At 38.7% G+C, this 14,548-nt stretch overlaps 1 protein-coding gene across 2 annotated transcripts in view; it reads left to right on the forward strand.

Annotated features, from left to right (window-relative positions):
* The window catches only part of galnt16 (UDP-N-acetyl-alpha-D-galactosamine:polypeptide N-acetylgalactosaminyltransferase 16), a 69,318-nt gene extending 56,319 nt beyond the window's left edge, over positions 1-12,999 (forward strand). For both annotated transcript variants that reach the window (XM_039650997.2, XM_089120068.1), the window contains exons 10-15: positions 3,218-3,344; positions 3,432-3,524; positions 5,591-5,674; positions 5,819-5,942; positions 9,686-9,802; positions 12,079-12,999. In XM_039650997.2, the coding sequence (XP_039506931.2) occupies positions 3,218-3,344; positions 3,432-3,524; positions 5,591-5,674; positions 5,819-5,942; positions 9,686-9,802; positions 12,079-12,222 (689 nt within the window). In that variant the 3' untranslated portion in view covers positions 12,223-12,999. The remainder of the gene's footprint in view (positions 1-3,217; positions 3,345-3,431; positions 3,525-5,590; positions 5,675-5,818; positions 5,943-9,685; positions 9,803-12,078) is intronic.
* Positions 13,000-14,548: the final 1,549 nt, after the last annotated feature.

Raw genomic sequence — 14,548 nt, forward strand, 5'->3', positions numbered from 1 at the left:
GTTTTTTGCGCACAAAAAGTATTCTCGTCTCTTGAGCCAGATGTAGTCACTCGGACTATTTTAATGATGTTTTAAATAACTTTAGGCTGGCCAGTTTTTATCCCTTAGAAGCCTAGGAGGAGAGATCCAACTCCCAGATTTAATCAAAAATATCTTAATTTGTGTCCCGAAGATGAACGAAAGTCTTACGGGGTTGGAACAACATATGGGAGAGTAATTACTGACAAAACTTTAATTTTGGGGTGAACTAACTGTTTAAAATGACTGGACTATTGGTCAGCAGTTTCAGAAAGCCGCCTCCTTCCCCAGCTCCACCTGTATAGATTCTGCTGTGGGTAATTTATGCACATTACAGTGTGGTTGCCTACAATAAAAAGTTAAATGACTGCGGCTGAAGAAGCGGAGAGAGAATCCAATAGCAAGCACTAATTGAATTATACAAACAGGTAATCCAAGGCAAACAACAGAACAAGGACCTCAGGACAGGAACCAGGACAAGAAACCACTACAAAGCAACAGCACACATTACAACTAGAGATGCACCGATTGACCGACGCATGACTGGCGCATAAAATGCCGATTTTATGCCTGTCAAATGTACCCGGGCGCCACATGATTAACATTGTGCAACGTCAGTATCACACATGCACACGGAACGCATATGTGGAAACCTCATGAATTACGGCCGTTTCACCCCTTATGGGCTCTATGCACGGCGGTATTTCCGGTGAAGCATTAGGGATGCTCGATAACTTCCGCCGATCGTAGAGTCCAATGCAATACCGAGAATTTATATTGAATTTTATATTCCATGGTTATACTAAAGAAACGTTAGTCACAAAAACAGATAAAACAGACACCCCTCGTTGTGTTTATGCTTCTTTTTAAAATTATATTAAATAAATATAACTATATATAAAATTACATCTAAACGTATGCACGTTTCATTTCAAAGACTGGAGGACAGTAAATTTTGAAGACTCTGCCATAATCCCGTTTTCCTCGGTTTTCCTCCGCTTTAATCTCCACAACCGGAAATGGACGAGCATCCTTGCGTCAAATGCGGAATTTATGCGTGCATATAGCCCATTTACACCGTAAGCGTGAGCGGCATGTTAATCAATGAGTGCATTCACACCGGAAACAAAAGCAGCGTGTGAGCGTCAAGATGCATTCACACTACACGTGACCAAGCAACACGATACCATTCATTTTCAATGGTGAGCGGGCGACATCCGGCGACATGCGCGGTCGCGACCGTTGGTGACTGGATGGGTCTGACGGCATGAAAAAGTTAAAGGGTTAGTTCACCCAAAAATGAAAATTAAGTCATTAATTACTCACCCCCATGCTGCACCAACCCCGTAAGACCTTCGTTCGTCTTCGGAACACAAATGAAGATATTTTTGATTAAATTTGAGAGCTGTATAACTACCACATTGGCTCCTAAGGGACTGCCTCTTGACGGCCCAGAAAGTCAATGAAGAAAATGTTTAAATATCCCAAGTGACTACTGTGGCTCAACTATATGTTTATCAAGCGACACGAATACTTTTTGTGCGAAAAAACAAACAAAAATAACGAGTTTATTCGACTATTTATTTTCTTCCTTGTAGGCCAGAAACGAGATTTCCTTAGATTTCCACGACACATGCGCGAGAATTGCGATCTGAAGTAGTGTAAGCTGGTGTAAGCAGATCGCAATTCTCGCGCATGCGTCGTGGAAATCTAAGGAAATCTCGTTTCTGGCCTACAAGGAAGAAAAGAAATAGTCGAATAAACTCGTTATTTTTGTTTGTTTTTTCGCACAAAAAGTATTCGCGTCGCTTGATAAACATATAGTTGAGCCACAGTAGTCACTTGGGATATTTAAACATTTTCTTCATTGACTTTCTGGGCCGTCAAGAGGCAGTCCCTTAGGAGCCAATGTGGTAGTTATACAGCTCTCAAATTTAATCAAAAATATCTTCATATCTTTATATCTTCATTTGTGTTCCGAAGACGAACGAAGGTCTTACGGGGTTGGTACAGCATGGGGGTGAGTAATTAATGACTTAATTTTCATTTTTGGGTGAACTTACCCTTTAAGAAATTTTTAACTTTATGCAAGTGAAGAGCGATTTTCGCAAGCGCCACTCTTCAATGCTGAGTCTGACCGAGGCAAGTTGAACGAAAAGCTAATTTTAGCAGTCAGAAACTGTCCTATAATTTATTATATCTCCGTGTACATACAGTGGTGTTCACCGCACTGACTCCATGACTGAATAGTTTCGGGAACCCAGACCGGTATTTGCCCAATTGCTGCAGTTAAATAGCTGCGATGGCAAAGAGCACTCACTGTTTCTCGTTCATCTTTAATATTGTGTATTTTATGTACTGATTCCATTTATTTTTAGACTTTTCCTTCCAAAATATTTGTTTATAGCAGCAATAAAACGTATTTGTTGTCTAATATAGAGTAACATCTGTGAATGTCACTCACAAACATTACTAGGCAACCAGAAGTGGGAGCGCCCTCCAGCGCAACCACTGGCGACCTGCAGCGACAAAGTCGCTTGTATGTGTGAACGGGGCTTTAAGCAGGAACGTCACGTGAGCAGCAGTGAAGCGGTTTCTGCGAAAATGCTCAGAATTAGCATGTCGTGTGTTTTAACAAGAACTGGAGTTGGCTATGTCAGAAAAGAAAATGTACCCATTTAAACTTGTTTATTATTATTGAGTTTGAGCAAAAGTATATGGTGTTTTATAAAAAAAAAATATATATATATATAGAAAATAAATATTTGTGTTATTGAAAATAAAAAAGTGGTTAGAAAAATAAAATCGGAATCGGATAAAATCGGTATCAGCAGGTCAAACTAAATGAAAATCAGAAATCGGAATCGGCCTTGAAAATTGTAAATGGTGCATCTCTAATTACAACATCAAGAACTGACAAAGACTGAACTAGACACAGGGCTTAAATGCACATGCAAACAAGCTTAACAAAGGGCGTGGCTAATAAGAAACACCTGGGAAGACTAATCAACATAACGGGAACTGATGAACCTGAAAAGACAAACCCACACGTGACAAAAAGTTTGATTTTCAGGGAAGCCTTTGTTTTTTTATCGCACTATTGAATTGTTTTTCCTATTTCAAAACATTTGTAACCATGACGTTTCATTCTTGCATAAACAAATTTATTTCCATAAACTTTTTTTTTCTTATGTTGTAGAGCTGTCATTCAGAGTGTGGATGTGTGGCGGCAGTCTTGAGATCCTGCCCTGCAGTCGCGTGGGACACGTCTTTAGGAAACGGCATCCCTATGACTTCCCAGAGGGCAATGCACTCACCTACATTAAGTAAATCGGGCTTTATGTAAGCTGTAATCATATGCTTTACGATGAGGTGTTTGAATGAAGCGCTGTAACATTGTCTGTGTGTTGTAGGAACACGCGGAGAGCGGCTGAGGTCTGGATGGATGAGTATAAACAGTATTACTACGCCGCTAGACCGTCAGCACAGGGAAAGGCCTTTGGGAGGTCAGACATCTCTGCTTTTATCTTTTATACACTGTGTTTTATGTAGATCTGGTTATGGTGAGCTGGTGAAAGGCCATTTTATGAGATTGCCATGATTATATTTACCTCTAAAGGAATAGTCTCATCCAAAATGAAATCTCTGTTGTTTACTCACCCTCATGTCAGTCCAGACTGTGTCAAACAAAAGAGATGTTTAGCAGGATGTTCACGCTGCTCCAAATACAATAAAACTGACTATCAAGCTCCATAATAGTACTTGAAGTAAATACTTGTCAAGATGTGTCATGCCAGGTGGAAAAATCAAACACCAAACAATATACACTGGAAAAAAAAATGGTAACCTGTAATGGCTAACTATATCTATATTAACATCACTGAATCAACCCTAAATACATATTTTCCCTTGTGAAAAAGAAGTGCGCTTAATTGTATTGAATGTGCGTCAAATCATAAGAATAGTTTCAAAAAGCAGTACTTGCAGATAATATAATATCAATGAAATAAAAGGCCACTTAAAGAGCACACTTTCATTACTGTTGAAGCACATGTAAAGAAATTGATTATAATTTTAACTGTAGTTTATTTAATATTACACTTAAAGGTAATATATTTTACCATTATCATTACAAATGTTTAATTGCATATATTTTTACATACATGGTGTAACGATCACCAGCTGGAGTGCCCTCGAGAGCCACCAGAGGGTGCTCCAGAAAGACTATGATCACTTCCTCAAAAACTACATTTCCCATCACACACTGCCTGGACTTATTATCACCTGTGTCTCATCAACTTGTTGGTCTCTGATTGCATTCACCTCATCACCCTGTTAGTCCCTGTCTATTTATTCCATGTTCAAACACTCACTCATTGCGAAGTTTTGTTGGTGTCCACTGCATGTCTGAGCATTTACCTGGTTTCTGTATTTCGCTTTGTTCCCTGCCTTGTATGTTTTGTTTGTTTGGATTGCCTACCGGGACTTTGACCTATTGTTTACCTGTTCGACCACGATTCTGGATTACCCCTTTATATTATAATAAAAGCTGCGTTTGGATCTAAACTTGCCTTTCTCAGAGCAGTGACTCATGACACATGGCACTTTTAGTTTACCATAAAAGCTTGCCAGTACATTTAGCGTATTTCAAATACAATTGAAGTAATTATGAAATTACATAAATATGTACTTAAGATCTACTTAAATATGTAAAAAAAACAAAAACACTCTTAAGTTCAAATAATTCAATTTAATATTAATTTAATATATTATACTTTTTTTCATTTAGTTTTAAATAACACACAATTAAGGGAATGAAAACATTACATTATTACATACAAACTTGAGTCTATTCGGTAACACTTTACTTTAAGGGGTGTGCATAAGACTGTCATGACACCTTCATAATCATGACATGACACATTTCATGAATATGGAAGAGGGTTTGTGCATGTTTATGACAACTGTCATTAAGTGTCATTCGATTAATTATGACATTTTTAATGCAAATATGACATTGTTTGAGATGTCTCTGTTATGACAACTTAACATAATAAACCAATACATCATAACCTGTCAATGTCTTGGTAATGTAATGACACAACCTTTCATAAATATGTCATAATCATGTAATGACACTTAATGACAGTTGTCATAAACATGCGTAAAAATCCCTTCATATTCATGACGTGTCATGTCATGATTATGAAGGTGTCATGTCAATCTTATGCACACCCCTTCAATTAAAGCGCTACCGTATATTCTTTAAAAGTATATTATACATTTCTGAAAGTAGTGCATTTCTTTTTCACAAAGATTTATACCAACAAAACTTAATTTTATTTTAAACTCATTCGATTTTTAGTGGATATACACAATATTCTCATACTAAATTGCTTGATCGAAACTGTGCACAAGCAGTACAGACTATTTTATGGCACTTTTTTATCTACTGTCATTGTATGGAAAAAAGCTCTGTGAACTTTCTAGAGAAACATGTGTGTGAGTCAGATGATGATCTTTCATTTCTGAGTGAACTTTTCCTTTAAAGTGCTTCTGTCTTTCTTCACAGTATTGCAGATCGGCTTGCACTACGACGGAAGTTGAACTGTAACTCTTTCCGCTGGTATCTTGAGAATGTGTACCCTGAACTTAAGTGAGTCGTGTTCACTAGACTGTGCCTGTCTCTGATGGGCTGCCAGACACAACCTGGACTTTTTGTATTCAGAGGGAAATGCCATTTAACCCTCTCAGGTCACTGTTCTGAACATGTTTTGTCATTCATGCTTGTGTTTGTCAGAATCCCAGAGCAGGAAGAGGTGTACAGTCTCCTGAAGCAGGATGGGTTGTGTCTGGAGAGCCACGGCACAGACAGTCTGGGTTTGGCAGAGTGCAAGACCACACCGAGCATACCGGCCTCACAGGTGAAGCTTTAACTGACTGAAAGTAGCATTTAATAACTTAACAATATTTTTAGTAATACATAAGGAGCATTGGCATTTTTGGTTTCAAAATAGTTCTGTTTTCCTGTAAAAATTGAAAGTGTTTTTCCTGTGAGTAAGAGTATAAAGTTACAAAACTAATACTAGGCACTGATTTTGTTTGGTCATTGTAATTGCAATACACTCTATTTCTTTACATTAATTTTATGTTCGCTTTTTTTTTTTTTTTTTTTTTGACCATTAAAGGTTGTTGTTTTTTTTGTTTGCATAATTTTAAATATTGTATATTGCATTTTTTTAGATGTAGTGTAGTTAGAGTGTACTAGGCATTGGCAATGATTTCCTGATTCAATTTTGATTCCACCATCTTAAAATTATTTAGATCTGTTTTGTTTTGTTTTCATTTACAATGTCAACAGACCTTTTTCAGTTATTACCTAACTGCCTTGTGCATTATGTGCACTCTAATTGCAACACTCTCCATGTTCACATTATTTTCACATTTGCATTTCTCACAAATATTTTTGGCCATTTTGGCCATTAAAATACCTGTACAAAGCTAACATAATTCAGTGACATGGAGAAGAGGAGAGGATTTTATGTGGAATTAAATGCAATTCAGAGATTTGAGAAGCAAATTTAAAAACTCCAAATCAACTCCATGGCAAATAAACAAATAAAAATTCAAAAAGTCAATTTTTGAGATTATGAGTGTGATTCACATACAAATTCTGCATTGCTATACACTCACTGTCCACTTTATTAGGTACACCTTTCTAATACCGAATTAAACCCTCTTTTTCCTTCAAAACTGCCTTAATTCTTTCTAGCATAGATTCAACAAGGTGCTGGAAACATTCCTCAGAGATTTCGGTCCATATTGACATGATCCTATCACACAGTTATAATATCACCACATCCCAAAGCTGCTCTATTGGATTGAGATCTGGTTTGAGTTTAGTGAACTCATTGTCATGTTCAAGAAACCAGTTTGAGCTGTGTGATGGCACATTATCATACTGGAAGTAGCCATTAGAAGTACACCGTGGTCATAAAGGGACAGACAGGGTCAGCAACAATACTCAGGTAGTCTGTGGTGTTTAAACAATGCTTAATTGGTACTGAGAGGCACAAAACGTGCCAAGAAAATATCCAACACACCATTACACCAGCAGCCTGAACCGCTGATACAAGGTCGGATGGATCCATGATTGGTTATTTGAGTTACTGTTGCCTTTCTATCAGCTCTGACCAGTCTGGCCATCCTCCTCTCATCTGGCATCAACAAGGCATTTTCACCCACAGAACTGACGCTCACTGGATATTTTCTCTTTTAGGACCATACTCTTTAAACCTTAGAGATGGTTGTGCATGAAAATCCCAGTAGATCAGCAGTTTCTGAACCACACTCAGACCAGCCCATCTGGCACCAATAACCATGCCATGTTCAAAGTCATTTAAATCACCTTTCTTCACCATTCTAATGCTCATTTTGAACTTCAGCAGATCGTCTTCACCATGAAAGGCCGCATTAAATTATGGAATAATTGTTAAAAAATAAATAAAATAGGCGTATTTGTGGAAAAAATCTAATATTTGAGTTACATAAAAGCTTTTTATTTGTTTTCTTCCTAATTGTCCTTGAAATAGTGGTCAAGCCATTAGTAAAGTCAGCGTAGAGCAAAGTAAGAAACAGCGCAGCCAACGTTTATGAGTGTTGTCAAAGACCCGGTACTTCGGTACCAAAGTCGGTACCATTTTTTTTTAAACGTCGCGCCACGACTTGGCAAGTCCAAACTTTGCATTCTTAGTATTGAGGAATGCCCCATGTCCACATGCATTGCGTTGCTGCCATGTGATAGACCTTTCTCACAACTTCCGTATTTGTGACCGGAAATACGCAATTGTCGTGGTAGTCTTCTTCCGCTCCATTCCTAACAGATAGCGCCGAAGGAAACTAGTGAGAGTTGTTGCGTACCGATCTTTTTGGTTATTCCCAAAAGCAACCATACCTGTCGTTTTCATTCCTTCCCTCGTCAGTTCCCTGTCGATGAAGTTCGAAGGAACTGGATTCAGGCAATCTGGTGGGATGTTATTGATCCTGTGATCTTCTGTACTTCTCATGTCACCATTCACTAATAAGCCGTCATTGTTTGTTTATTTTTTATGTTTTGTGTATTTTTGAACGTTAGTTCATGTTCAACTTTATTAAGATATTTGTATCCAGCGGAATAAGCACATAAAAATATACACCACAATATAAAACAAGATAAGAACACACAACAGTGGGCTACATATAAATTTAAAATATTAATATATACCATTCTGAGTATTTAACAATCTGAGTGTACAAGGGATAAATTAATATTTGTATAATTTTTCTTCATCTTTGATCGTTCTATAGCAACAGCAGTGCAAAAAATTCAGGATAACTGTTGAATAAAACTGACAGACTTCTTTCTGGTATTCACATTAAAATGCAGTTTATTGTAAATAATACTCCCTAAATATGAATAACTTTCCACACTCCACCTTCTTACCTTTAATGAACGTATATTGGGAAGAATGAGCTTCAGTTCTGAAATCAATAGTCATATCTTTGGTCTTAGATACATCAGCTGCAGACAAGCATCACCACAGTATTTTACAAAGTCATCAACAACTGGACCATGACAAGTTTACATTTTTTCGAACACTGTAAAAAAAGATTTTTTGGTTAAGTAAATACTAGTGAAAAAACCCAATGTAATTTACTTGAAAAAGTTAGTTCAGGCAAGAATTTAAAAAACTAAGTAAATTCCATATCAGTACTTATTTCAAGCGAGTATAAATGAAAGTGTAATATCAACTCAATAAAATTAAGTAAAAATTACTCAACTTTTCTGATACTAGGGGGTTCCCATCATGCACTGGACCTTGAATAATTAATGAGGTTCATTTTTCACTGGTTTCCAGCTGTATTTACACTGTTTAATCATTGATTTTTGTTTTTAGTATTAGTAAATTGCCATTTTGTGACATTTCGAGTACATTTTTTGCTTAAAACGACACATTCAAACACAAAAACGATCCATCAAATGTTACCACCATTGTGTATTGTCTACCAAGTATTGAGGTGTTTGCATTCACATAAGGCTTAAAGTCTGACATGATGTATATATAAATTACTTAGATGATCTAAGTAAAGAACATACTATAAATGACTAATAAAATTCAAGATAATTGTTTTAGTGAAGTGTAATACAAAGGCAAAGGAAATCGGTATTAATCAACCTTTTACAAGCTGAGTTAAACTTACTTATTTTTTGTAAAGTTTACTTAATTCCACATTCCAAGTAAATTTAACTTAAAGAATTCAAATTAAAGCTACTAGGTTTTTACTTGGCAAATCTTTGTAAATTTACTAGCATTTTCTGAGTGAGATCGTTTAGCAAGGTTTTTTCAAGTAAATCCTGCTCTAAATTTTTTACAGTGAAGTTGTGAAGACTCTCTGATCAATTTTCTCCTCCCAGAGTAGGTTTTTCTAATGTGTCGACAGTTGACGGGAACTCCGTTTCCACAACGATTACGTATTTCCGTTTTTTGTGAAAAAGGTCTATCGGCTGATTACATATTTGTGTTAACAAGCTGTTGAACACGTTTACCTGATAAAGTGTGTAACTTATCTATATAACTCTACACCTGCATTACTCGCCCAATAATTTGTCTGTATCTTTTTTTTTTAGAAGTGGACCCTGATTGAACCACAGATCCGTCAGCATGACCAGTGTTTGACCATCACAGCCTTCACTGCAGGGTCAAAGGTCAGACTGGAGCCTTGCAACACCAAAGAGTCCAGACAGGTGTGTTTATGTGTATCTGACAGATGGGCAGCTCGAGTTTTGATGACCCACTGAGAATGAATCATATGATGCCTGCATGTTTCAGAAAACTATTAGCTCTCGGACAGCGCTAGTGTTCTCTGTGGAAGTTATGTCAATTTGAGTGATTTTCTGTTGTCATTTCTAGGTGATTGTTCAACGTTATTCCTCTTTGTCTTAATATCCTCTCTCATTCTCTGTCATGATAGCTGCATTTTTTCTTTTTCTCTTTGAATATAAATCCTCTGCCATCAATCTGAAACAAACAATCTGATGAAATCTTTCATCAGACTGACCTCTACCTCATTCATGTCCACTCATTCATGTGTGATATCTCCTAAAGTCTGAACATGCCTCACAAACAGATCAAATTCCATATAGAGAAGATTTGCTTTACTCTTGGCATCTCTCCATATGATGAGACCATTATCAAAAATATCTATTTTGTTAGTAATTGTTATGCATTACATGCATCACATTAATTCTGTGGGTGAGTCTGTTGTTTAAGCTGCTCAGTAAACTTTGGAAGTCAATTAGCGCTATTCAAACCCTTACTGATCTGCTTACTTTGTCTCAAAATAATTCATTGCATTTATATAGCACCTTTCTGGACACTCAAAGCGCTTCACATAGAGGGGGGGGATCTCCTCAACCACCACCAGTGTGCAGCATCCACCTGGATGATGTGACGGCAGCCATATTGCGCCAGAACGCCCACCACACACCAGCTTACTGGTGGAGAGGAGACAGTGATGAAGCCAATTGGTATATGGGGATGATTAGGAGGCCATGATGGACAGAAGCCACTGGGAAAATTTGGCCAGGATGACGGGGTTACACCCCTACTCTTTCGAAAGACATCCTGGGATTGTTAATGACCACAGAGAGTCAGGGCCTCGGTTTCATGTCTCATCCGAAGGATGGTGCTCTTTGACAGTATAGTGTCCCCATTACTATACTGGGGCATTAGGACCCACACAGACCACAGGGTGAGCACCCCCTGCTGGCCTCACTAACACCTCTTCCAGCAGCAACCTGGCTTTCTCAGAAGGTCTCCCATCCAGGTACTAACCAGGCTCAGCCCTGCTTAGCTTCAGTGTGCAACCAGTCTTGGGCTACAGGGTGATAAGGCTGCTGGCAAAGTGTAGTGAAAAAATAATTCCGAATGATTTAAAAAAGGTTTATCATTTTTTTGTTTTTTAGCGTGTAATGTTGTTGTTTGAGCATTAAAAAGGCACCATTTTGACATTGATACCATTGGGAAAAACTGCCATATAGATATTTTTAATATTATCTCATAATTTGGCGGACGGTTTATTAGGCTGTTGTCACTTTAAGACCTGATGCATGGATCAAACATACTGTTACACATGTGTTTTCTTTCTCAACTGTTTGTTAAAACATTACTTAAACTTAAAAATTATTGACTGTGTGTGTATTTGACTGTTTAAGTGCACTAAGCAGCAACAAAGAACTCAGTTTAGTCCTGAGAGGAGGATATGTGCCGTCCTTTGGGAGTGAGAACAAAATCTGCGGGAATGTGTAAAATAATGCAAAATACGCACAATCCCACGCCGAAATTCAAGCTCTGTAACACAATATTCATCAGGAGCAAATGAAAGGAGTGAGTGAGGAGAGACAGATTTGTGTGTTACTCGCTGTTGGCGAGATGAGAGAGAGAAAGCGCAGATGATATTGTGTATCTATTCTGCAAAAAAAAAGTATTGGAAGAGTTTCAGATATTTAAGGATTGATGTGTAACAAAACACTTTTGAAAACGGGTTTCATAGCGTCTAATATGTCTATAATGATGCATCACCATCTAGTGGCCTGGCAGCAGGATGCAGCACTTTTAGTTGTTTTCGTGGATCCGTATGAATGAAGATCAGTGGTGTCGTCTGTATATGGAAAACTTAAAGGAGAAACGTATCTTTTTTTAAGCATATTGTTGTCGTGTAAACGTACTCTTGGTAAAAACGGGCACAGGGAAAACATATCCAAAAATCAAACAAAGCACGTGCAATAGAAGTAACATTTTCGATTCCCCAAAGAATCTTTCAGTTCTTGAAAAATATATAAAGAACCTTTTGAGGAATGGAAAGGTTCCATGGATGTTAAAGGAACATTGATGCCAATAAAGAACTTGTATTTTTAAGTGTATTCTGTACTTGTGGAAGGTGCCGTCTGTGGGGTGTGTGTGTTACTGGTTGAGTATAAATGTGATAAACCTGTCCCCACCTTTTCTGTTCCTCCTGTAGAAATGGAAGCCCCGAGGGCCGGCGTTGCAACACATGATGAGTGGCTTGTGTCTGGATAGCCAGCCTCCTTCAGGCCCACCGCTCATCACACAGTGCCGCCCCCTGGTGGCCAGCCAATCCTGGGAGCCGCAGCTGGTCACCTGACTTGCAGAGCTCACAGGGAGGGCGGGAAAAGGGGAGGAGTTTCGTAAGTTTTGCTGAGCTAGAGGTGCCGTAGGAAAACGTTTGCACACTGTTTTAGTTGAAGGTGCTGATCTCAAACGAATCCAACATGACCATGTCCAAAACATCTGACCTCATATCTTCATCATGGAGTGGCTGAAGAGGGAAAATCAACATTTTGCCTGTCGAACCGAAGCCTGAATGGTCTCAGAGCTTTCACTGTCCAGTGTTCTGGGTTTCTCAAAAACAGTCTCACACGGCATGGTTTTGTCAGTTGACAGGAGTGCTTTTAAATGTTGTGTTAAGGCAGGGGTTGGCAAGTTCGGTCCTAAAGAGCCGCTGCCCTGCAGAGTTTGGCTCCAACACTGAAAAAAACCCTCTCCTGCCTATAGCCTTTGTAAACATGAAGACATTGATTGGCTTGTTCAGGTGTGTTTGATTAGGGTTGGAACTAAGGCCCTGTTTACACGAGAACGCTCACGGGTGAAAACGTAAAACGTTTTCGCTTTCGTTTACACGGCAACAGCGTTTTTAAGGCTCAAAAACGCAAAAAAGTGAAACCACCCTCCAGAGTGGAAATCTTAAAAACGCTCCACCGCCCCGTTCCCGTGTAAACGGTAAAAACGCAAAAGTCTGCTTGACGGTGAAAGTCGTACGCATGCGCGTGGACTTGGTGTTGTTGTAGTATGCACTCCTAGCCGCCTAAAGTCCATACTACATTGAATTTCACACACTTTTGCGTCTCCATTTGCACGCGGATTTCCCACACAAAACGCTCGTCTAAACGCAGAATAAAAAAAGATGACACAACGCCACTTTTGCGTTTTCTCTTCAGGATCGTTTCCGTGTAAACATAGCCTGAATTCTGCAGGACAGAGGCTTGCCTACCCCTGTGTTAAGGTCTCCAACACCAATGAATAGATGTGTATATAAATGCCTTTTACCACATTTCAGACTCATGAACTGTACATTCCCTCATTTCCACAAAGACTGTGTTTGCAGCATTGGCTTCATTAGCTGTTCTCATGAAGGTCTGATGAAGCTCTCATGAAGGTCTGAACTGTTTCCCCCATCGCTGTGGAAGGGTTTCTGCTTGATTTGTTTAGTATTAGGTTGGGATGAAGTGCAATGCTTTGAGATGAATCTACACATGCCATGGAAACTGTTGTTCAGCGGCAGAAAGACTTTACGACTTCGAGAAGTTTCTCCTAAACTACAGTCAAAGATTAGCAGTAGAGTTGGCTCACTAAATCAGTGTTGAAGATGTTAGAAAAAGAAGGACAGAAATGGCTCTTGAATGGTCCTCTAAACCCAATGAAATAACCAAATGTTGTCAAACAAGCATTGCGATGTCAACTCAAATGAAGTGTAACATGCTTTTAATGAGCTCTTATTCTGCATGGTACTGTACATCAGCACAACGAAAAGGCATTTGCAAACATCTAAAGCCCAAAGACTGTTTTTCCTCTGTCTTATTTGTTTGCCTTTTGAAACTTTGTATTTACTTGAAGCATTTTTTTCATGTTCAACATGTGCTAGGAAGCAGTTATGTTGTTTGAAAAATAAAGACTACCACCAAAAAACAGATAACAAAAAAAAAATTGAGTCTGTCTTTGAACGCTACAGTTCACACACACACACACACACACACACACACACACACACACATACACACACATATCTGGTTTACCATTTTTGGACTCTCCAATGTTGTAATGGTTTTATACTCTAATAAAAACTGTACAGGTCCTTCTCAAAAAAAGTGGCTTGACCTGGGGAATGCGGCACCTGTAGCCCATTTCCTGCACACGCCTGTGCACGGTGGCTCTGGATGTTTCTACTCCAGTCTCAGTCCACTGCTTCCACAGGTCCCCCAAGGTCGGGAATCGGTCCTTCTCCACAATCGTCCTCAGGGTCCGGTCACCTCTTCTCGTTGTGCAGCGTTTTTTTTTTTTTTTTTTTTTTTGCCACACTTTTTCCTTCTCACAGACTTCCCACTGAGGTGCCTTGATACAGCACTCTGGGAACAGCCTATTTGTTCAGATATTTCTTTCTGTATCTTTCCCTCTTGCTTGAGGGTGTCAATGATGGCTTTCTGGACAGCAGTCAGGTCGACAGTCTTATGATTGCGGTTTTGAGTAATGAAACAGGCTGGGAGTTTTTAAAAGCCTCAAGAATCTTTTGCAGGTGTTTAGAGTTAATTAGTTGATTCAGATGATTAGGTTAATAGCTCGTTTAGAGAACCTTTTAATGATATGCTAATTTTTTGAGACATGAATTTTGGGTTTTCATGAGCTGTATGCCAAAA

The sequence above is a fragment of the Pimephales promelas genome, chromosome 15, assembly GCF_988280905.1.
Source record: "Pimephales promelas chromosome 15, fPimPro1.hap1.1, whole genome shotgun sequence".
Taxonomy (NCBI): domain Eukaryota; kingdom Metazoa; phylum Chordata; class Actinopteri; order Cypriniformes; family Leuciscidae; genus Pimephales; species Pimephales promelas.